At 48.3% G+C, this 24565-nt stretch overlaps 3 protein-coding genes across 3 annotated transcripts; all 3 read left to right on the plus strand.

Moving 5' to 3' along the window:
- Positions 1-278: 278 nt before the first annotated feature.
- On the plus strand, positions 279-1175 carry LOC133283024 (olfactory receptor 8I2-like; the record flags this gene model as incomplete). Its single annotated transcript, XM_061479457.1, has 1 exon — positions 279-1175. A coding segment is annotated over one exon (897 nt), but the record flags the coding sequence as incomplete, so codon positions are not given.
- A 14754-nt stretch (positions 1176-15929) lies between these two features.
- LOC133283036 (olfactory receptor 5AS1-like) lies at positions 15930-16424 on the plus strand (the record flags this gene model as incomplete). Its single annotated transcript, XM_061479468.1, has 1 exon — positions 15930-16424. A coding segment is annotated over exon 1 (495 nt), but the record flags the coding sequence as incomplete, so codon positions are not given.
- Positions 16425-23070: 6646 nt separating this feature from the next.
- LOC133283049 (olfactory receptor 5G3-like) lies at positions 23071-23997 on the plus strand. The gene has a single exon (XM_061479476.1). The coding sequence runs from the start codon at positions 23071-23073 to the stop codon at positions 23995-23997; it is 927 nt and encodes a 308-aa protein (XP_061335460.1).
- Positions 23998-24565: the final 568 nt, after the last annotated feature.

The raw sequence follows: 24565 nt of genomic DNA on the forward strand, positions 1-24565 counted from the left end.
TAGTGCAGTGTATATCAATCATCGTAGAATTATTCTCTTTTAATTTCAGGTTGTGTAATGAGCTCATTCACCTCTTTGACTTCAGATCTTGGGCTACACACAGAAATACACCATTACAAATACACCATTTTCCATTGCATTTACTTTGTGGATTAAACTCTAACTAAACTTCCACATTATTTATCTCTAAGGGATGTATTTCACTGATTCCTTTCATTTCAATCCAAATCCATCAACTTGTTGAAATGACAGATACAGGAAACCTCACTGTTCTCTCCAGCTTCATCCTCTTGGGTTTCTCTGATGCCCCAGAGCTACAAACCACCATCTTCACAGTCTTCTTATCCCTCTATGTTTTAATGGTGCTGGGGAACCTGACGATGATCCTACTGATCAACACTGACCCCCACCTCCACATCCCCATGTACTTCTTCCTGAGCCACTTATCTTGCATGGATTTTTGCCTTTCCTCCGCTATCATCCCAAAAGCTCTGGAGACCTTCCTGCTGGGGAGAAGCCACATCTCCTTTTGGGGTTGCTTTGCCCAGATGTATGTTTTCATGGCTCTGGCTGTCTGTGAGTGCTTCCTGCTTGGGGTAATGGCTTATGACCGATACACGGCTGTGTGCAAGCCCCTGCTCTACACCACTACCATGACCAGGGCACGTTGCTATGGCATGATGGTGCTGGTGTACACCATCGGGTTCCTCACCTCCCTGGTGCACATCATGCTGGCAGGGAGGTTGTCCTTCTGTCAGGCCAGGAGCATCAACCACTTCTTCTGTGAGCTGCCCACCCTCCTGCAGCTCTCCTGCTCAGACACAAGCACAAATGAGGTCTTGCAGGTTTACAACACTGTGTTTATTGCCATGGTCTCTCTCCTGATGATCCTGGTGTCCTACACCTACATCCTCCACACTGTCCTGCAGATCCCTTTGGCCACGAGGAGGCTGAAGGTCTTCTCTACCTGTGCTTCCCACTTGGCTGCCATCACCATCTTCTACGCACCTGCGATCCTCGCCTATGTCCAGCCTCATGAGGCATCCTCATGGGATCAGGCAAAGCTGGTGTCGCTGTGTTACTCCATCCTCACCCCAACCCTTAACCCCCTCATCTACAGCCTGAGGAACAAGGAGGTGAAGGCGGCTCTGAGGAAGCTGTGGGAGCGAAAGCTGCTGCCACATCTATGCAGGGTTTGAAAGCACATTTGGAGCCCTTCAGTACTGTGGAGGTAAGGAAGGAATATGTGGAATATGTGATTATGGAATTGAGCATTACTGGCCATTTTTGGTCATTATAGCTCACTACTGGTCATTATTACAGCAAGTGCAGGGTATGGAGAACCAGCACAACGAATGGTTCTCTTCAAACAGCTTCAGATTGTTTTAAGCGAGGCCTGAGCCTTCAGTAATCCGTCCAAATAAGTATCAGGTATTTAATAACAGGCCTGAGACAGCACCATGTGTTTTGTGTCTAAATTGTGCTAAATGAAAGTAGAGCCCACAAAAAGGAGGCTCAGGCTTGAGGTAAGCCACTGACCACTGTCTCCATTGCCTACTTTATAAGCATTTCCTCAATGATGAACTGGTGGAAGGTCAAGAGGATTTGATACAGCTCTGGTGTCCCCAACACAATGAGGACATGGAGCTTCTAGAGCAAGTCCAGAGATGCAACAAGGATGCTCAGGAGCTGGAGCACCTCCCATATGGGGCCAAGCTGAGAACATTGGGGCTGTGCAGCCTGGAGAAGAGAAGCTGCTTAGAGTCCACAGAGCAGCTTCCAGTGTCTGAAGGGGACTACAAGAAACCTGCAGGAGGGCTTTGGCCAAGGGCCTGTAGAGACAGGCCAAGGGGAATGGCTTGAACCTGCCCGAGGGGAGACTGAGCTGAGCTCTTAGGCAGAAGCTCTTCCCTGTGAGGGTGCTCAGGCACTGACACAGGGTGCCCAGAGAAGCTGTGGCTGCCCCATCCCTGCCAGTGTTCAAGGCCAGGTTGGACACAGGGGCTTGGAGCAAGCTGCTCCAGTGAAAGGTGTCCCTGCCTGTGGCAGAGGTTGGAGCTGGAGGAGCTTTAAGTTCCCTTCCAACACAAACCAGGCTGGGATTCTGTGAAATAAAGCTGTGACAGTCTGTTGGTCAACAAAGCCTTTGTGCTAAATGGGGACGAGTCATATCTGAGCCTCTGCTCTGCTGAGAATTGAAGTAAAGGTGTAAAGAGCCTGAGTGCAGATGAGAGGGAGGATCAGGGGTCTTCCTCTCCCCTGAACACCCAAAGTGCTGCTTGACTGGCTATCTTGACGAAGCTGATGGAGCAAGTGTTATACTCAGTTGTCCGCTTCTGGGACCTCAAGCTGCATTATTCACCCTGCACAAGCACACCCAGGTATTCTCAGTGCCTCTTTCTGGATTCATGTAGTTCTTTTCAATAATCTTTGAATTATATTATTCTTCTTTTCTAAATTAGGTTGAGGGTTATTTCTCCCTCTGCTATACTGATTTTCCCACTTCACAAGCCTTCGGTTTAGCCCAGTACCCAGTGTGGAAGAAAGACATTCAAAACCAGACAGAAATCCTTTTCTTCCCTCCTCCAGTGCATCTCCTGGACTGTCAGTCTGGTGCCTTCCAGCAGAAAAACAGGTTGACATTGAAGACATCTAAAGCCATCTACATTCTTCTCTTTCTTGCTTCCCCACATTTTCATACCTTGGTTTTCTCTTCTATCTGCCCCATCCTTTGACTTTTCTAAATGTCTGGGACAAGGTTATCATTCAATATTTCCACACAGAGGATGCTTTGTTATGCTTGTTTTCAGCTCCCTTCAATGCAATATTAGATGATCTCTGGTGATGTAAAGGGCTTCCTCAGGGAAACACTGAAAGTAAGAGGTATGTGATAGATGGGGAAATACAAAGCAAACTCTCCTGGGCCTGTCTTCCTGGGTAGGTCTCTGCAGGAGAACTGGTCTTGGAGGTTTTGATGCAGCCAGAAGGAGTTTGGGGAACAAATGGTTTTCTTCAAAAAGCTTCAGGTGATTTTAAACGTGGACTGAGTCTTCAATAATTCGTCCAAATAAGTATCAGTTATTTAATAGCAGGACTGAGACAGCACCATGGTGTTTTGTGTTTAAATTGTGCTAAATGAAAGTAGTTCCCACAAAAAGGAGGCTCAGCCTTGAGGTAAGGCAGTGACCACTGTCTCCATTTCCTGGTTCATAATTGTTCATCCCAAACAAGCTTGAAGTCCTGAGGGAAGGACCAAAGGTTCAATACAGCTCTGGTATCCCCTGCAGTTCTGATACAGTTTTGGTGTGTATAGAATCCTAGAATCATAAAATAGTTAGGGTTGGAATGGACCTTAAGATCATCCAGTTCCAACCCCCTGCCATGGGCAGGGACACCTTACGCTAAATCATATCACCCAAGGCTTTGTCCAACCTGGCCTTGAACACTGCCAGGGATGGAGCATTCACAGCTTCCTTGGGCAACCCATTCCAGTGCCTCACTACCCTCACAGTGAAGAACTTCTTCCTTAGATCCAATCTAAACTTCCCCTGTTACAGTTTTAAAACGTTACCCCTTGTCCTATCACTACAGTCCCCAATGAAGAGTCCCTCCCCAGCATCCCCATAGGCCCCCTTCAGATACTGGAAGGCTGCTCTGAGGTCTCCACGCAGCTTCTCTTCTCCAGGTTTAACAGCCACAACTTTCTCAGCCTGTCTTCATACAGGAGGTCCTCCAGCCTCTGAACATCCTCGTGGCCTCCTCTGGACTTGTTCCAACAGTTCCATGTCCTTTTTATGTTGAGGACACAAGAACTGCACACAATGCTCCAGGTCAAGTCTCACAAGAGCCCATCCCTGGCGGTTTTCAAGGCCAGGATGGACACAGGGGCTTGGAGCAAACTGCTCTAGTGGAAGGGGTCCCTGCCCATGGCAGGGGTTGGAAGTTGAGAGCTTTTAGGTCCCTTCCAACATAAACCAGTCTGGGATTATATGATACCTGATATGAACATCCAATACATTTATCCCGTGTAAGTGAGCTGGAGCAGTGCTAAGGACTTGTGATAGGCACACATAGGTTAGCATGTGGCCAGAAGTGTGTCCCAACTAAAATCTTCCTGGGATGTGTGGTCCTTACATCTTTTCCTTTCTGGATGCTCAGTACCAGGTCTGTGCTTTGTGGATTTGACCATGTCACATCCCCTTCTGTATGTCATCACATTATTGAGGGGGAGGATGCTCTAAATGAAACAGTAGATGGAGGGGTTTTAACATTTAATCCAAACACACCATTTCTGTTTAATGAACTGTACAATTGCTGGAAGAACATGTACATGTATAATGACAAAATGAATAAATCTGTGGTATAAATAAGTACCTTTGGAAACCGTGGTCTTCCGCAAAGAACTGTGATGAATAATGAATGAATGCAATGGCAACCAGTCAAAATCTAATTTAAGTTGGTGTGAAGTGAAATGCTCACTTTATAAGCTTTTAATCAAAGTTTCTGATGGAGTTTTCATGAAAAATAAAGACATTTGGACAATTCCCTCAAGAAAAGAGAACACAACATGTGAAGCAACTTATTCAGATAGAATAAGAGAGGGACTCTTCATCAGGGCCTGTAGGGACAGGCCAAGGGGAATGGCTTTAACCTGCCCGAGGGGAGACTGAGATGAGCTCTTAGGCAGAAGCTCTTCCCTGTGAGGGTGCTGAGGCACTGGCACAGGGTGCCCAGAGAAGCTGTGGCTGCCCCATCCCTGGCAGTGTTCAAGGGCAGGTTGGACACAGGGGCTTGGAGCAAGCTGCTCCAGTGGAAGGTGTTGGTGTTGGAGCTGGAGGAGGAGCTTTAAGCTCCCTTCCAACACAAACCATTCCATGATTCCATGATTTTGCATAACTGAGGAGGGGTGATTCTCATTAACACAATAAAGGAGCCCTTTGCTCCTTTCTGCTCCATTCTTTCATCCTCTGCACACAGGAATACACCAGAGGAGGCTGAATGCAGAGCTGCCACTGTGTTTAGGGCATTGGGTGGTGGAAAACCCAGTTCCCCTCTCCTTGAGACATCAGGGAGTGCAGCCACAGTAATTGCCATGGCCAGCATCACTTGGATCCTTCTCACACATCCTCTGCCATAGGCTCAGGCTCTATTTAAGCTCAGTCCTGGCACTGGGCCCACTTCCAGGGCTGTGCTTTAACTGGGCTTGCTCCTGGTCTTTAACAACCATGAACATGACTCTCAGTTTCCCCTGGGCTATCAGTGGAAGTTGCTGCTGTGCTCAGGCACACGGGGACTGTGCTCTGCTTTGTGGCCACTTTCAGCTCCCAGCTTGCCTTCCCATTGGGAATAACTGGTCCTGGCTGCTCCCTTGAGGCACCTTGCATCATGCAAACAGCACAAACAGCTCTTAATGAGAGGCAAGACCCTCTGGTGTCCAAGCTAGGGACAAGGCAAGCTCTAATGGAAACTAAGCGTTATAAACATCTCCCTCTCCTTGTCTGTGTCTGTCTCTTAGGGAAAATGACCCCTGTTCAACTGCGTGCTCCAGATAGATTTTGGTTTACTCTACATCAGGCATCCAAATGCAAACTCCTACATCCGAGGGGGAAAAAAGAAGTTACAATTCTAGGTATAGCCTACAGTGGGTATGCTTAGTCATGTTTTCCATGTCCAACTAACAGAAAAGATGCTGGGAGTCTTTTTTATTTTTAGCTATGAAGAACACGTCAGCAGCTGCTCAAACTTCGACTGTAACGGACAGCGCGGTTACCCCAGCTCCAAGCACAGCAGCCACACCACCCCCAGCAACAAGTACAGTTGCTACTCAAACCACAGTGATAATTACTGCAGCCAAACCAGAGGACCAATTCGTACCAATATCGGTTGCCCCTGTACACAAGAGAACATCAAAAAGGAGGCAAGAAGGGTGAAGTGAGATGAAGAAACAATGAATTCACCACCCACTCTAGCATCTGATCAGGAGTCATCATCACATGACAAAGAAGAAGAAGAAGAGGTAACTTCTCGACCTCGAACCTCAACCGAGCTGCGGAATATGCGAAAAGATTTTACCCGTCAACCAGGGGAGCACATCATCACCTGGTTACTCCGATGCTGGGACAATGGGGCCGATGGTCACGAACTAGAAGGTACAGAAGCCAAGCAGCTGGGATCACTTGCTAGAGAAGGGGGAATTGACAAAGCAATTGCAAGAGAGAAAAAGTCCCTCAGCCTTTGGAGGAGGCTCTTGGCAGCTGTGAAAGAAAGGTTTCCGTACAAGGACGATGTTACGAGTCGTTCGGCCAAGTGGACTACTATAGACAAAGGCATCCAGTCTCTGAGGGAATCGGCCATCGTAGAGATGATCTATCACATCAAGCCGAATAACGGGGATACACCTATAGATCCAGATGAAGTTGAATGTACACGACCCATGTGGCGAAAACTTACACGGAATGCACCGTCATCATATGCCCATTCATTGGCAACAGTGACCTGGAATGACATAGTACCACTAACAGTGGATGAAATGGTTCATAAACTCCGAGAGTTCGAAGACAATCTCACTCCTTCCATCATCTCAGCTGTGAAAAAACTGTCCCAGGACCTCGACAAATTGAGGGACGATGTATCTGATTTATCCAGCTCCTCACGTGTACCAACACACGTCTCAGCTATTAACAAAAGACGTCCTATTATTCAAGAGAGGAGATACAGAAGGTATACGCCACGGGGTACCCTATGGTTTTACCTGCTGGATCACGGAGAAGACATGACAAAGTGGGATGGAAAACCTACTTCAGCTTTGGAGGAACGGGTGAGTGAACTGAAGAGGGGAGCAAGGGCCAAGACTGATCGTCCCATGAGAGCTACGGCTTCAGTCTCTGGTGAGCAGTTTCCCAGATGGAGTGGAAGAGCTGATTTTACTCCAGCTCCTGTGATAACGAAGAATAATCCCTTTCAACACGACTTAAGTGTCCAATGTTGTGACGACCATTAGAGGGGCCCTGCCTCCAGCCAGGTGGAGGTAGGGGACAATCGGATTTGCTGGACTGTGTGGATCAGATGGCCTGGCACATCAGTCCCACACAAGTATAAGGCTCTAGTAGATACCGGTGCACAGTGTACCCTGATGCCATCAAGCTGTCAAGGGGTGGAACCCATCTATATTTCTGGAGTAACAGGAGGATCCCAAGAGTTGACTGTGCTGGAGGCTGAAATCAGCCTGACTGGGAGGGAGTGGCAAAAGCACCCTATTGTGACTGGTCCAGAGGCTCCATGCATCCTCGGCATAGACTACCTCAAGAGAGGGTACTTCAAAGACCCAAAAGGGTACCGGTGGGCTTTTGGTATTGCTGCTTTGGAGACTGAGGAAATTGAGCAGCTGTCCACCTTGCCTGGTCTCTCAGAAGATCCCTCTGCTGTGGGGTTGCTGAAAGTTGAAGAACAACAAGTGCCAATTGCGACCACAACAGTGCACCGGCGGCAATATCGCACCAACCGAGACTCCCTGATTCCCATCCATCAGCTGATCCGTAGACTGGAGAGTCAGGGGGTGATCAGCAGGACCCGCTCACCCTTCAATAGCCCCATATGGCCAGTGCGAAAGTCTAATGGAGAATGGAGACTAACAGTAGACTATCGTGGCCTGAATGAAGTCACACCACTATTGAGTGCTGCCGTACCGGACATGCTAGAACTTCAGTATGAACTAGAGTCAAAGGCAGCCAAGTGGTATGCCACGATTGATATTGCCAATGCATTTTTCTCCATTCCTTTGGCAGCAGAGTGCAGGCCACAGTTTGCTTTTACTTGGAGGGGTGTCCAGTTCACTTGGAACCGACTGCCCCAGGGGTGGAAACACAGCCCTACCATTTGCCACGGACTGATCCAGACTGCACTGGAACAGGGGCAAGCTCCAGAACACCTGCAATACATTGATGACATTATTGTGTGGGGCGATACAGCGGAAGAAGTCTTTGAGAAAGGGAGGAAAATAATCCAAATCCTGCTGAAAGCCGGTTTTGTCATAAAACGGAGTAAGGTCAAGGGACCTGCACAGGAGATTCAGTTTTTGGGAATAAAATGGCAAGATGGACGTAGACAGATCCCCACAGATGTGATCAACAAGATAACAGCAATGTCTCCACCAACTAATAAGAAAGAAACGCAAGCTTTCTTGGGTGCAGTGGGGTTCTGGAGAATGCACATCCCAAATTACAGTTCGATTGTAAGCCCTCTCTATCATGTGACCCGGAAGAAGAATGATTTTAAATGGGGCCCTGAGCAGCAACAAGCCTTTGAGCAAATTAAACGTGAGATAGTTCATGCAGTAGCCCTTGGACCAGTCCGGACCGGGCCAGATGTAAAAAATGTGCTGTACACTGCAGCTGGGGAGAACGGTCCTACCTGGAGCCTCTGGCAGAAAGCTCCAGGGGAGACTCGAGGTCGACCCCTCGGCTTTTGGAGTCGGGGATACAAAGGATCTGAGGCCAGCTATACCCCAACTGAGAAAGAGATACTGGCAGCGTATGAAGGGGTTCGAGCTGCTTCGGAAGTGATTGGCACTGAAGCACAGCTCCTCCTGGCACCCCGGCTGCCCGTGCTGGGCTGGATGTTCAAAGGCAGGGTCTCCTCTACACATCATGCAACTGATGCTACATGGAGTAAATGGGCTGCACTAATTACACAACGAACTCGAATAGGAAATCCCAGTCGTCCAGGCATTCTAGAAGTCATCATGGACTGGCCAGAGGGCAAAGATTTCAGAATGTCACCAGAGGAGGAGGTGGTGCGTGCTGAAGAGGCCCCACCATATAATAAACTGTCAGAAAGTGCAAAGCAGTATGCCTTGTTTACTGATGGCTCTTGCCGTATTGTGGGAAAGCATCGGAGATGGAAGGCAGCTGTATGGAGTCCTGGACGACAAGTTGCAGAAACTGCTGAAGGAGAGGGTGAATCGAGTCAATTTGCAGAGGTGAAAGCCATCCAGCTGGCCCTGGACATTGCTGAACGAGAAAAGTGGCCAGTACTTTATCTCTATACTGACTCACGGATGGTGGCAAATGCCCTGTGGGGGTGGTTGAAGCAATGGAAGCAGAACAACTGGCAACGCAGAGGTAAACCCATCTGGGCTGCTGCACTGTGGAAAGATATTGCTGCCAGGGTGCAGAACCTGGTGGTGAAGGTACGTCATGTAGATGCCCATGTACCCAAAAGTCGGGCCACTGAGGAACACCAGAACAACCAACAAGTGGATAAAGCGGCTAAGATTGAAGTGGCTCAGATGGACTTAGATTGGCAACATAAAGGTGAATTATTTTTGGCCCGGTGGGCCCATGACACTTCAGGCCATCAGGGCAGAGATGCAACATACAGGTGGGCCCGTGATCGAGGGGTGGACTTAACAATGGACACTATTGTCCAGGTTATTCATGAGTGTGAAACATGTGCTGCAATTAAACAAGCCAAGCGGTTAAAGCCTCTTTGGTATGGAGGACGATGGTTGAAGTATAAATATGGGGAGGCCTGGCAGATTGACTATATCACACTGCCACCAACCCGCCAAGGCAAGCGCCATGTGCTTACCATGGTGGAAGCAACCACCGGGTGGCTGGAAACATACGCTGTGCCCCATGCCACTGCCCGGAACACTATCCTGGGCCTTGAGAAACAGATTTTGTGGCGACACGGCACCCCAGAGAGAATTGAGTCAGACAATGGGACTCATTTCCAGAATAACCTTATAGATATTTGGGCCAAAGAGCATGGCATTGAGTGGGTATATCACATCCCCTACCATGCACCAGCCTCTGGGAAAATCGAACGGTACAATGGGCTGTTAAAAACTACACTGAGAGCGATGGGCGGGGGAACTTTCAAGCATTGGGATACACATTTACCAAAGGCCACCTGGTTGGTCAACACCAGAGGATCTGCCAACAGGGCCGGCCCAGCCCAGTCAGAACTTTTACATATTGTAGAGGGGGACAAAGTTCCCGTGGTGCATATGAAGAATTTGCTGGGGAAGACAGTCTGGGTAATTCCTGCTTCAGGTAAAGGCAAACCCACTTGTGGGATTGCTTTTGCTCAGGGACCTGGATATACTTGGTGGGTAATGCGGGAAGATGGGGAAGTCCGATGTATACCTCAAGGGGATTTGATTTTAGGGGAAAACAGCCAGTGAACTCAATTGTATGCTGTTGCCTGCTGTGTAATACTTTTATAGCCCATCAACTAGATGTCTCCAGGTCACCAGCGACTGGCCCTGACTTCCCTCCAGCCATCATCCCAACAGAGAATGAACTTGGAACATCATGGACCGAATGGACTCGGCAGCATTATAGGGATTGGTCCATGCACTAGGAAAATGATTTTTTCCTCTTGGCCTGTATGTATATGGATGTATATATGTGGGAGAGCGATGGTATATTGAAAATGTGGGATCTGAGCACGACGTGAATGGTATGGAATAAGGGGTGGATAATGTCCTGGGTTCAGCAGTAGCAGTCATGTTTTTCCTTTGTGTTAACTGGTGCAGTGCTGTGTTTTGACTTCTAGCTTGAGAACAGTGTTGGTGAAGCCGATGTTTTCGGTTGTTGCTAAGTGGTGTTTACCCTGACCAAGGACTCTGTGAGGCTCATGCTCTGCCAGGGAGGAGGGGAGGCTGTGAGGAAGCAGAGACGGGGCGCCTGACCCGGGCTAGCCGGGGAGGTATTCCATACCACAGCACGTCATGGCCGGGGTGGGGGGGGTAACTGGGAGTTACCCGGAAGGACAGGGGCCTCCGGGTGGAACTCGCTTTCTTGGCCGGTGGTATCATATTCTCTTCCCTTGTTATTTTCCCTTATCATTGTTTTAGCTGATAGTAGCGGTGGTGATTTGTTGCTGGACTGTTCTTGTCTCAACCCGTAGGAGTTGCACTCTCTCGATCCTCCTCCCTGTTCCTCCGGGAGCGGGGAAGGGGAGAGCCCCGGTGCGGGGAGGGGGGGGGGGAGACGGACACGGACCTCGATTGTTGTCAGCTCGGCACCACTCACTGGGAGTGAGTGAACAAGTTACCTGACTGGGTTTAAACCACGACAGGGAGTTGTTCTTATTTAAGGACAAGTAAATACAATAATGTCATGCCTTAATCTGCCACAAGAATTAGTGTTGCATTAAATAGATAAGAAATCAAATTGGAATGATTTTCTGACTCTGTAGTGATGTTTGAGTCAATTAAAGTGAGACCAGAATCCCTGAATGCAATTCCATGTACTTGTAGCTTCAAGGGAAAAACCAACCCCTTCTCATCTGAATTATTCTTGCATATATTTCTTCCTCTGTTCTTCCTTCTATTTAAAGAACATGTATGTATATATAGATGTACACGAGATGACTGCTGTTCATGTTAACCTGAAATATGGAGGCCTTAAAAAGATGAGATGACCTTCAAATCAACATGTTGCCTGTTGAGAAATGAGCATTCATCCTCCTTCCCCTACCACTCCCTCTTTCCATCAGCCGCTTTTCAAGCAAGATGACCATTTCTTCAGCACAATTCATCTTCTCCCTCCACCCTTCCCAAAGCAGCTTTTACTTCCCCATTCCCCAGCCTGTGCTCAGATGTTCATTGCACAAGGTCCCTTGACTCACCACCAGTGCTCTTCTCATGTTGCTGGTGGGTGCCTTTGCTGCAAGGACACATTGATGGCTCATTTCAACTCGGTGGACAACACAAGAGCCTCGTCCCTCTCTGATAAGGTGCCCCCCAGCCTGTCTTAGTGCTTAGAGCAAGTCCTCCTCATAGGCAGGACTCAGCATTTTCTCTTTTTGAAGTCTGTCTGATTCCACCTGCCCATTTTGGACCCAAAACTGGCCTTTGAAACATTTTGCATTATATGCCTCCAAATTTAAATAACCTCAGGGTGGCTTTTTACTGCTTGCAAAAGGAAGAGTGGGACTTGTTCCTTGTAGAAAAAAGCAGCTGACAGGAGCCAGGGCTTTAACACCTTCAAATGGGTTCAGAAGATCCAGCTGAAGTTGTCTACACCCACCTCAGGCAGGAGGATGAAGACAGTTGCTGTTTCCCATTGCTAAGGGCTCACACACTCAATGGTCATCTCCTCATCCTCATTCTCCTCCTTCCCCTTGTGTAGTACTTACATAAGTAAGTTGCAGATACATAAAGAGTAGACATATCAAACACACACCTTGCATCTAACACCACTGAAACCAGCCATTCTCAATACCACAGCTTGTCTAAACAAAGGGCAAAACATCACCCATCCCACATCAAATACCGGCATCTTATCACACACACAAGCATGCTTTTCTCTGTGGTCTCTGCTTTACACACACATGCTGACACTGCAGGTGGCTAAAGATTGATGACTTACTTTAAAAGCCAAACACAAGAGTCTCTCCTTATCTATTTATGATCCGAAGTCCAATTACAGAAGATGAGACTCAGGCCAATGCAATGAGCAGAGCTCATTAAGATCTCTTCAGCTGGAGCAATGGAGGTGTCTGCCTTGCAGTGAGAGGCATGAACCACACCAAATCTCCCTCAACACTAAAGGGAGCTGATGGACCCAGTAAACACATAGGGGTGACATGGTGCATTCAAATGTAAGGAGATAAGTGCTTGCCCAAGGACATAGGAGATGATTCCCAAATCCAATCACTAAGTACCCAAAACGGGGAGGTAGCTCCTACCCAGCATTTGCTCAGTTGCTTTTAAACCAGTTTTAACTACAATGAAAGCAGCTCCACCTGAGAGTGGGGAGCTAAAGCCATTAGGAGCTTCTCAGCAGGAATGCCAGAAGCCAGGCACCTCATTGCCTGCTCATCATGACCCAGCAGGAAGACGCATTGCAATGCTGGCTGCTGCTTCTGCTTCCTAGAACCTCACTTGGTGTTTCTTCTGCTCTCATGATCAGATGATAACACCATTGAAGGCAATGGCAGCTATTAGCCACAGCAAACCACTGGTTTCATTAAACATACACAACAAGGAGCAAAAAGCTTTCGGTTTTGAGAGCAGCAGCTCCAATGTGAAGCCACAATGAGCAGAGTGATAGGGTTGTAACCACAGACTTGTGTTTTCAAGCCATTAACTGTTCATGTTCCTATTTAAACACTTGGTGATGATGAAGGAGAGACCAGCTGGACATAAAGCCATTGATTATTCTTGTAGAAGGCACGTATTCTTAGCGCCTCTTTTTGCCTTCATGTTGTTCTTTTCAATAATCTTAAAATTATGTATTTTTCTTCTTTTCTAAATTTGATTGAGAGTTATTTCTCCCTCTGTTATATTGATATTCCCACTTCACAAGCCTTGGTTTTAGCCCAGTACTCAATGGGGAAGAAAGACATTCAAAACCACACAGAAATCCTTTTCTACCCTCCTCCAGTGCATCTCCTGGACTGTCAGTCTGGTGCCTTCCAGCAGAAAAACAGGTTGACATTGAAAACATTTAAAGCCACCTGTGTACTTCTCCTTCTTCCTTTCCCACACTTTCATAGCTCGGTTTTCTCGCCTGATTGCTCCATCCTTTGTCTTTTCTAAATGTCTGGGACAAGGTTATCAGTTAATATTTCCCCTAAGGGTTTTATAATGTCTCTTCATCTAGGAAAAGCATTCAGTACACACCAGCACTCAGGATTCTTCAGATGAAGACTGGGAAATATGACTTCATCCTGATATATCCACAAATCAGCAATGTAGAACAATGCTTTTGACCAAACTATTGTACAATCACTAGTCAAGTGTATGGAAATAAATGCATGTGATAGAAAGGACTCCCCATGACCAGTGCAAACCATCCACACAGAGGATACTTTGTTGTGCTTGTTTTCAGCTCCCTTCAATTCAATATTAGATGATCTCTGTGGATGTAAAGGGCTTCCTCAGGAAACACAGAAAGGAAGAGGTATGTGATAGATGGGGAAAGACAGAGCAAACTGTCCTGGGCCTGTCTTCCTGGATAGGTCTCTGCAGGAGAACTGGTCTTGGAGGTGTTGATGCAGCCAGGAAGAGTTTGGGGAGAGAGGACTTGAGAGGTTGTTTTGCTGATCAAGTCAAACTAATTATCTGATGGAGGAGGGTCCTCTGGGAGAACAGTTTGCACAACACAAGCCTCTGAGGTAATGCCTCCTGTGAGATAAAACCCCTCCACCAGCCAGCCTGGAGCATCCTGCTCCCAAGCATCTCTCCTTCAACCCATCGCATGGTCTCCAGGAGGAGCTGCAGGCACTGCATCCACCACCACCTTCCTCTTTAACCAAGCAGGTACAAAAGGGTTTGATGGGTGGTGGGTTCAATTTGACTCTGGGCATGCTGCCTCTCATATGCTTGATGGCATGTTGAATTTCACTCTTCTTCAGGGACTGTACTGATAGGGCAAGGGGTGATGGGTTTAAACTGAAACAGGGAAATTCGGGTTGGAGATTAGGAAGATGTTCTTCTTTGTGAGGGTGCTGAGGCACTGGCACAGGGTGCCCAGAGAAACTGTGGCTGCCCCATCCCTGGCAGTGTTCATGGCCATGTTGGATAAAGGGGCTTGGGGGCTTGGGGCAAGCTGCTCTAGTGGAAGGGGTCCCTTCCCATGGCAGTGGGTTGGGGCTGGGTGAGCTTTAATTTCCCTTCAACCCAAAGAGCTCTATGATAGCCCATGGTGTGAATAAAAGTGCCCTAGTACATGGTAGCTTTGCTTCAAACCCAACCCCCCCTCCCCCCCGCCCCCATTCCTGACCCTATGCACAAGTGATTTGGGGTTATTTTAGTAGCTATGTAGCCATTCATAGATGGATATTCCATCAGATAATTCATATGCAGAGGTATTGAATGGCAGCGATGATAATATCCAAGCTAAAGCCTTAAAATTTTGGTTTATATATCATATATTTAACACCTCCAGGTGGATATTTGGGTTGGTCATAGCACGCTCAATACAATCAAAGCAAAAGCTCTGCTGGAACCAAGACCACTGCTTTCCCTTAACCTTATGCAGGGTGGGGGTTCTTCAGAAGCAAATAAGCTTAGAACTTAAATGAAAGAAAATTTCAAGTACTTGTCTTTCTGTTGTGATGAAAAGGATCCACCCCAACTAATGAAGCTATGGAAGAGCACTCATCCAGTTGGAAATATACAAAAGAGAGAGAAAAGAATTCCTTAAAATTCCCAGAAATAAAGAAAATACAAAAAAAGAGAAAAAAAATTCCTTAAAATTCCCAGAAGTCAGTGAAGAAAATACAACATCTTTTCTGTTTTCCACATTTTGTGATGTATTTATTTGATTTTATTCTATTATATTTTGATGGACATGATGATTCTCAGTGTATCAGTTGTGCAGTGTATATCAATCATGGTAGAATTATTCTCTTTTAATTTCAGGTTGTGTAATGAGCTCCTTCACTTCTTTGACTCCAGACCTTGAGCTACAGACAGAAATACACCATTACAAATACACCATTTTCCATTGCATTTACTTTATGGATTAAACTCCAACTAAACTTCCACATTATTTCTCTCATAGGGGTGTATTTCACTGATTCCTTTCATTTCAATCCAAATCCATCAACTTGTTGAAATGACGGATACAGGAAACCTCACAGTTCTCTCCAGCTTCATCCTCTTGGGTTTCTCTGATGCCCCAGCGCTACAAACCACCATCTTCACAGTCTTCTTATCCCTCTATGTTTTCATGGTGCTGGGGAACCTGACGATGATCCTGCTGATCAACACTGACCCCCACCTCAACATCCCCATGTACTTCTTCCTGACTCACTTATCTTGCATGGATTTTTGCCTTTCCTCTGCTATCATCCCAAAAGCTCTGGAGACCTTCCTGCTGGGAAGAAGCCACATCTCCTTTTGGGGTTGCTTTGCCCAGATGTATATTTTCCTGGCTCTGGCTATCTGTGAGTGCTTCCTGCTTGGGGTAATGGCTTATGACCGATACACGGCTGTGTGCAAGCCCCTGCTCTACACCACTACTATGACCAGGGCGCGTTGCTATGGCATGATGGTGCTGGTGTACACCATCGGGTTCCTCACCTCCCTGGTGCACATCACACTGGCAGGGAGGTTGTCCTTCTGTCAGGCCAGGAGCATCAACCACTTCTTCTGTGAGCTGCCCACCCTCCTGCAGCTCTCCTGCTCAGACACAAGCACAAATGAGGTCTTCCAGGTTTACCACGCTGTGTTAAACACCGTGGGCCCTCTGCTGATGATCCTGGTGTCCTACACCTACATCCTCCACACCGTCCTGCAGATCCCTTTGGCCACGAGGAGGCTGAAGGTCTTCTCTACCTGTGCCTCCCACTTGGCTGCCATCACCATCTTCTACGCACCCGGGATCCTCACCTATGTCCAGCCTCATGAGGCATCTTCATGGGATCAGGCAAAGCTGGTGTCGCTGTGTTACTCCATCCTCACCCCAACCCTCAACCCCCTCATCTACAGCCTGAGGAACAAGGAGGTGAAGGGGGCTCTGAGGAGGCTGTGGGAGCGAAAGCTGCTGCCACATCTATGCAGGGTTTGAAAGCACGTTTGGAGCTCTTCAGTACTGTGGAGGTAAGGAAGGAATATGTGGAATATGTGATTATGGAATTGAGCATTACTGGCCATTATTGGTCATTATAGCTCACTACTGGTCATTATTACAGCAAGTGCAGGGTACACAGAACCAGCACAATGAACGGTTCTCTTCAAACAGCTTCAGGTTGTTTTAAGCGAGGCCTGAGCCTTCAGTAATTCATCCAAATAATTATCAGGTATTTAATAGCAGGCCTGAGACAGCACCATGTGTTTTGTGTCTAAATTGTGCTAAATGAAATTAGAGCCCACAAAAAGGAGGCTCAGGCTTGAGGTAAGGCACTGACCACTGTCTCCACTGCCTACTTTATAAGCATTTCCTCAATGATGAACTGGTGGAAGGTCAAGAGGATTTGATACAGCTGTGGTGTCCCCAACACAAGGAGGACATGGAGCTGCTAGAGCAAGTCCAGAGATGCAACAAGGATGCTCAGAGGCTGGAGCACCTCCCGTATGGGGCCAGGCTGAGAACATTGGGGCTGTGCAGCCTGGAGAAGAGAAGCTGCTCAGAGTCCACAGAGCAGCTTCCATTGTCTGAATGGGACTACAAGAAACCTGCAGGAGGGCTTTGGCCAAGGGCCTGCAGGGACAGGCCAAGGGGAATGTCTTGAAGCTGCCAGAGGGGAGACTGAGATGAGCTCTTAGGCAGAAGCTCTTCCCTGGGAGGGTGCTGAGGCGCTGGCAAAGAGTGCCCAGAGGAGCTGTGGATACCCCATCCCTGCCAGTGTTCAAGGCCAGGTTGGACACAGGGGCTTGGAGCAAGCTGCTCCTGTGGAAGGGGTCCCTGCCTGTGGCAGGGGTTGGAGCTGGAGGAGCTTTAAGGTCCCTTCCAACACAAACCTCTCTGGGATTCTGTGAAATAAAGCTGTGACAGTCTGTTGGTCAACAAAGCCTTTGTGCTAAATGGGGACAAGTCATATCTGAGCCTCTGCTGTGCTGCGAATTTAAGTAGGGGTGTAAGGAGCCTGAGTGCTGCTGGGAGGGTGGATCAGGGGTCTTCCTCTACTGTGAACAGCCAAGGTGCTGCTTGCCTGGGTATCTTGACGAAGCTGATGGAGCAAGTGCTGTACTCAGCTGTCTGCATCTGGGACTTCAAGCTGCATTATTCACCCTGCACAAGCACACCCAGGTATTCTCAGTGCCTCTTTCTGGATTCATGTAGCTCTTTTCAATAATCTTTGAATTATATTATTCTTCTTTTCTAAGTTAGGTTGAGGGTTATTTCTCCCTCTGTTATATTGATTTTCCCACTTCACAAGCCTTCGGTTTAGCCCAGTACTCAATGGGGAAGAAAGACATTCAAAACCACACAGAAATCCTTTACTTCCCTCCTTCAGTGCATCTCCTGGACTGTCAGTCTGATGCCTTCCAGCAGAAAAACAGGTTGCCATTGAAAACATCTAAAGCCATCTACATTCTTTCTTGCTTCCCCGCATTTTCATAGCTTGGTGTTCTCTTCTATCTGCCCCATCCTTTGTCATTTTTAAATGTCTGGACAAGGTTATCATTCAATATTTCTACTAAGGGTTTTATAATGTCTCTTCATCTAGGAGAAGCATTCAGGACACACTGGCACTCAGGATTCTTCAGATGAAGACTGGGAAATATGACTTCATCCTGATACATCCTCAAAGCAGCCACATTTTGAGCCAATGCTTTTGACCAAAGTGTTGTACAATCACTAGTAAAGTGTATGGAAATAAATGCATCTGATGAAAAGGACTCCCCATGACCAGCGCAAACCATCCACACAGAGGATGCTTTGTTGTGTTTGTTTTCAGCTCCCTTCTATGCAATATTAGATGATCTCTGTGGATGTAAAGGGCTTCCTCAGGGAAACACTGAAAGGAAGAGGTATGTGATAGATGGGGAAATACAAAGCAAACTGTCCTGGGCCTTTCTTCCTGGGTAGGTCTCTGCAGGAGAACTGGTCTTGGAGGTGTTGATGCAGCCAGAAGGAGCCTGGGGAATGAATGGTTCCTTCAAACAGGTTCAGGTGATTTTAAGCGTGGACTGAGTCTTGGATAATTCATCCAAATAAGTATCAGTTATTTAATAGCAGGACTGAGACAGCACCATGGTGTTTTGTGTTTAAATTGTGCTAAATGAAAGTAGTTCCCACAGAAAGGAGGCTCAGCCTTAAGGTAAGGCAGTGACCACTGTCTCCAGTGCCTGGTTGATAACTGTTCATCCCAAGCGAGCTTGAAGATCTGAGGGAAGGACCAAAGTTTCAATACAGCTCTGGTATCCCCTGCAGTTCTGATACAGTTTTGGCGTCTATAGAATACTAGAATCATAGAATAGTTAGGGTTGGAAAGTACCTTAACATCATCTAGTTCCAACCCCCCTGCCATGGGCAGGGACACCTCACACTAAACCATGCCACCCAAGTCTCTGTCCAACCTGGTCTTGAACACTGCCAGGGATGGAGCATTCACAGTCTCCCTGGGCAACCCATTCCAGTGCCTCACCACCCTCACAGGAAGGAATTTCTTCCGTATATCCAACCTAAACGTCCCCTGTTTCAGTTTTAACTCGTTACCCCTTGTCCTGTCATTACAGTCCCTAATGACGAGTTCCTCGCCAGCATCCCTATAGACCCCCTTCAGATACTGGAAGGCTGCTCTGAGGTCTCCATGCAGCCTTCTCTTCTCCAGGCTGAACAGCTCCAACTTTCTCAGCCTGTCTTCATACGGGAGGTGCTCCAGTCCATGAGCATCCTCGTGGCCTCCTCTGGACTTGTTCCAACAGTTCCATGTCCTTTTTATGTTGAGGACACAAGAACTGCACACAATGCTCCAGGTGAAGTCTCACAAGAGCAGAGCAGAGGGGCAGGATCAACTCCTTTTACCTGCTGGCCACTCTCCTTTGGATGCTGCCCAAGATACGGTTCGTTTCTTGGCTGCAAGCACACACTGCTGGCTCGTGGTCCTTTTCTCATTGACCAGCACCCCCAAGTGCTTCTCTGCAGGGAACATAAGAAGGCCACGGAGCTGCTGGAGTAAGTCCAGACGAGGCCATGAGGGTGCTCAGGGGCTGGAGCAGCTCCCGTATTGCGCCAGGCTGAGAACACTCGGGCTGATCAGACTGGAGAAGAGAAGCTGCTTGGAGACCTCAGAGCAGCTTCCAGCGTCTGAAGGGGGCTACAGGGATGCAGGAGAAGGACTCTTCATCAGGGAGTGTAGGGGTAGGACAAGGGGTGGTGGGTTCAAACTGAAGCAGGGGGATCCAGATTGGATTTGAGGAAGGAATTCTTCACTATGAGGGTGCCGAGGTGCTGGCACAGGGTGCCCACAGAAGCTGTGGCTGCCCCATCCCTGGCAGTGTTCAAGGCCAGGCTGGACACAGGGGCTTGGAGCAAACTGCTCTAGTGGAAATTGTCCCTGCCCATGGCAGGGGTTGGAAGTTGAGAGCTTTTAGGTCCCTTCCAACATAAACCAGTCTGGGATTCTGTGATACCTGATATGAGCATCCAATACATTTATCCCATGTAAGTGAGCTGGAGCAGTGCTAAGGACCTGTGATAGGCACACATAGGTTAGCATGTGGCCAGAAGTATGTCCCAACTAAAATCTTCCTGGGATGTGTGGTCCTCACATCTTTTCCTTTCTGGATGTTCAGTACCAGGTCTGTGCTTTGTGGATTTGAGCATGTCACATCCCCTTCTGTATGTCATCACATTATTGAGGGGAAAGATGCTCTAAATGAAATAGTAGATGGAGGGGTTTGAACATTTAATCCAAACACACCATTTCTGTTTAATGAACTGTACAACTGCTGGAAGAACAAGTACTTGTATAATGACAAAATGAATAAATTTGTGGTTTAAAATAAGCACCTTTGGAAACCGTGGTCTTCTGCAAAGAACTGTGATGAATAATGAATGAATGCAATGGCAACCAGTCAAAATCGAATTTAGGTTGGTGTGAAGTGAAATGCTCACTTTATAAGCTTTTAATCAAAGTTTCCGATGGAGTTTTCATGAAAAATAGAGACATTTGGACAATTCCCTCAAGAAAAGAGAACACAACATGTGAAGCAACTTACTCAGATAGAATAAGACAGGGACTCTTCATCAGGGCCTGCAGGGACAGGCCAAGGGGAATGGCTTGAACCTGCCCGAGGGGAGATTGAGATGAGCTCTTAGGTAAAAGCTCTTCCCTGTGAGGGTGCTGAGGCGCTGGCACAGGGTGCCCAGAGAAGCTGTGGCTGCCCCAACCCTGGCAGTGTTCAAGGCCAGGTTGGACACAGGGGCTTGGAGAAAGCTGCTCCAGTGGAAGGGGTCCCTGCCTATGGCAGGGGTTGGAACTGGATGAGCTTTAAGGTCCTTTCCAACACAAACCTCTCTGGGATTCTGTGATGGGCTTGGGAGCATCCATCAGGGCCACCAGTGACAAGGGCAACCCTAAAGCACTCTTCAGAAGGGCCTTTTTCCCTGTTGCTGCCCATTTCAGTCCTTCACCACACTCCTCACTGTTGCTCCCCATCTCCTTCATTCCACTTTTGGGCACCGCTCCCTCAGGCTCTCCTTTGTCTCTTGTGCTTCCAGCATGATGGGTGGAAGAAAGTGAATGTCATCATCAAGGAGAGCACAAGGACTGGGGCTGCCTCAGGCCCACTGAGGTTAAGATCCAAATTCCCCAGGAAGCCCTGTCCAGGCAGAGGAAGGACAGGAGGGTGACCATGAGCAGCCAGCACAGAGGGACCAAGGCCAAGTCACGCCTGACCAGCCCGAGTGCCTTGGGTGATGTGAGCATTGATGTTTGCATGGACAAGAAGTAGAGGACAGCATTTACCTCGTCGTTAGCAAGGTCACCACGATCTTCTGTTGGCTCCTTTGCAGCCAAAATTGTGAGCTATGGTTTGAGTACAAGGAACTGAAAATGGGTTTAAATCTGGTTCATTGCCTGTGGATTGCTGATGGACCCTGGTACCAGCTCCCATTGGCGAGGTTCCCCTCAGCTCCCTGCCATGATAATGTCAAACATGGCCCTTGTGAAGCTGTAACTGCCTCAGAAATGCTCCAGAAGTGGATGTCAAAGCTGGGCTTGTTCTGTGCTTTGCTCTAAGGGAGCCCAAAGCCCTGTTGCTTGCTCAAGCTGAGGTCATCTCCTCTGGGTACATTTCTTCTCCAAACCAAGCAGCACAGAGAAGAGATAATGACCTGCTTTGGGCTTTGTCACCTCCTGGGGCACAAAGAGATTCACAGTCCCCACATCCCCACATCACTTGAAATAGAAAGGGGGTTTGCTGAGGCTGGCTCATTCCCAGGCTCCCTGCACAGCTCCAGGCACGTTCATCTTCACATCCATCTCCGAGAGCATGAGGAGGGCAGCAGAGACAGAGCTGAGATGTAAGTGAGGGGCAGCATCTTTCAGCCCATCATTCTCCTGTGGTTCTCCCTTGTCAACAGCCAGCAGCTCCTGTCTTCATCTCCTGCCCTGCTGCAGGGTTGTGGGCTTCTTGATGATGCTCTGGGCTTCCCAGGGAGCTTCTTGTGCTGTGTGCTCCCCATGCAGCTGCTGAGAAGGCAGGTTTGGAGATCACCCTGGTGGAGAGCACCCTCAGGAGGCTTCCTCACCTCTGAGCAAAAAAGGTTTCCTGGATGAGCACCAGAAGCTTTCCTGTACAGGACATTCAGGGTGCTCCCCATTGCTGAGATGAGGCAGCTCCAAAAGGTGAGTTTTTTTCCCCAAAACATGTGTGCAAGTAGGGATTGCTGAGCTCTGGGGATTGCCCATTTCTGTTGGAGACTCAAGGAACAGGTTAAAGAACCATGAAAAGGTTTTAGATCTGACAGAGTGTGTCAAGGGGGAGGGAAAACCGATACTAACCACTGTGTAAGGTTGCATCGGATCATAGTATGGCTTGTGTTGGAAGAGACCTTAAATCTCACCCAGTTCCAAGCCCCTGTGATGGCCAGGGACACCTTCCACTAGAGCAGGTTGCCCTGTCCAACCTGCACTTTCCATAGGTCAGGAATTCGTTCCAGTTAGGAAGAAACTCAAGCAGAGAGGGAGGAAGTGGGTGGTTGGGAAAAGCCCAAAAGAGGATGAGGGATCAGCTCTGCAATGTGAAAGCACCACGTTTCTCTGTGTTCCAGGTTGAGCCGGATGGTCTCCAAGCCCCAGGTTCAGCACTATCACAGCAATGAATTGCAGCACTAAGGTAAAGCTACCTGGGTGTGCAACCTTCCCACTGCTTTCCAGAGTGGTCATTGCTCAACATCTCAAGGTGAGCCACAGGAGCAGGCACCACGTTGTGCCATGGTGTTTAACTGCTTGAGCACCCCTTTGTTTTACCTGTGCTGGCACATGACTCTCACCAAGCTCTTCCTCATTGATCTGTGCCTGAACTCTCCCTTTCCATCCTGCAGGACTGTCTCTGAGCAGCTTCAACCACACAGAGGCTTTTCCACCTGGGACATCCCTGCCTCTTGGAGAAGAAACCTCCAGCCAGGAGCTCACACACAAAGCACCATCCAGCCCATGGCACAAAGCAATTGCACCCAAGTGACCGAGTTCAGCCTGGCAGGGTTCACAGAGGACCCGGTGACTCAGGTCTACTTGTTCCTGCTCTTCCTGCTCACCTACCTTGTCACCATTGTGGGCAACCTGGGCATCACCATCTTAATCAGGGCCAGCCCCAACCTCCACTCCCCCATGTATTATTTCTTGAGCAACCTGGCCTTTGTAGACCTCTGTTCTTCCACCATCGTCACCCCCAAGATGTTGGTTGACTTGATGTCAGAGAAGAAGAGCATTGCTTATGCTGGGTGCGTGGCTCAGGTCTTCCTCTTCGATATTTTTGGGATAAGTGATAGCTTCCTGCTGGCTTCAATGGCCTATGACCGTTACGTGGCCATTTGCCATCCCCTGCTGTACCCCCTTGTCATGTCCCCAAAGTGCTGTTTCCAGCTGGTGACTGCCTCGTACCTTGTGGGGCTGACCAATGGCGTGGGACAGACCATCAGCATGTCCACCCTGTCCTTCTGCAGCTCCAGCACCATCGACCTCTTCTTTTGTGACATTTCCCCTCTCATCTCACTCTCCACCTCTGACACCACCCTCAGCCACACCATCCTGACCACTGCAGCATCTCTCTTTGGTGTGTCCAGCAGCCTGGTTATCCTGCTCTCCTACGTGGCCATCATCGCCACCATCCTGAGCATCAATTCAGCTGAGGGCAAGCGCAAAGCCTTCTCCACCTGCACCTCCCACCTCACCACTGTCAGCATCTTCTATGAGGCATGCTTTTTTATGTATTTATTCCCCAGCTCAGACAGCTCAAGAGCAGCAGATAAATGGGCTGTGGTGCTCTACACCGTGGTGACTCCCATGCTGAACCCCATGATCTACAGCCTGAGGAATAAGGAGGTGAAGGAGGCTTCGAGGAGACTCTTGAAAATAAAATGATCTTGAATTCTCCCAGTATAGGACCAGATAGAATGGAGATGTAGAGGGTAGATGCTCAGCTTTTGGTTAAGTATGGATAACATGTTGGGGGTCTTCTGCACCCAGCCTTATGTGATGCACTGGTTGATGTGACTGAGAATACAAATAATTCCATACTCTAAACTTTGATAAATATATTTAGTAGCTAATATCACCTTATTGTTTAATTAGTCATTTATTTCACCTAGTCAAGACACAAGTAGACAACTACAAGCGTGCAATTCTCATCATCATAGGATAAGGGGGACCTTACTGCCCTCTACGCCTACCTGACAGGAGGGTGGAGCCAGAAGGGGCTGGGCTCTGCTCCCAAGGAACAAGGGATGGGACAGGAGGAAACGGCCTCAAGCTGCACCAGGGCAGGTTTAGATGGAGCTGAGGAACAATTCCTGCCCCAGAGGGTGCTCAGGCATTGGAACAGGCTGCCCAGGGCAGGACTGCAAGCACCGGCCCTGCAAGTGCTCACAAACCCTATAGACAAGGCCCTCAGTGCCATGGGTTAGGGGTGGCCTTGACAGTGCTGGGGAAC

This window comes from Pezoporus flaviventris, unplaced genomic scaffold (genome assembly GCF_033815535.1).
Source record: "Pezoporus flaviventris isolate CSIRO_AGI_PZ_B2104156 unplaced genomic scaffold, CSIRO_AGI_Pfla_v1 ptg000149l, whole genome shotgun sequence".
NCBI classification, from domain to species: domain Eukaryota; kingdom Metazoa; phylum Chordata; class Aves; order Psittaciformes; family Psittacidae; genus Pezoporus; species Pezoporus flaviventris.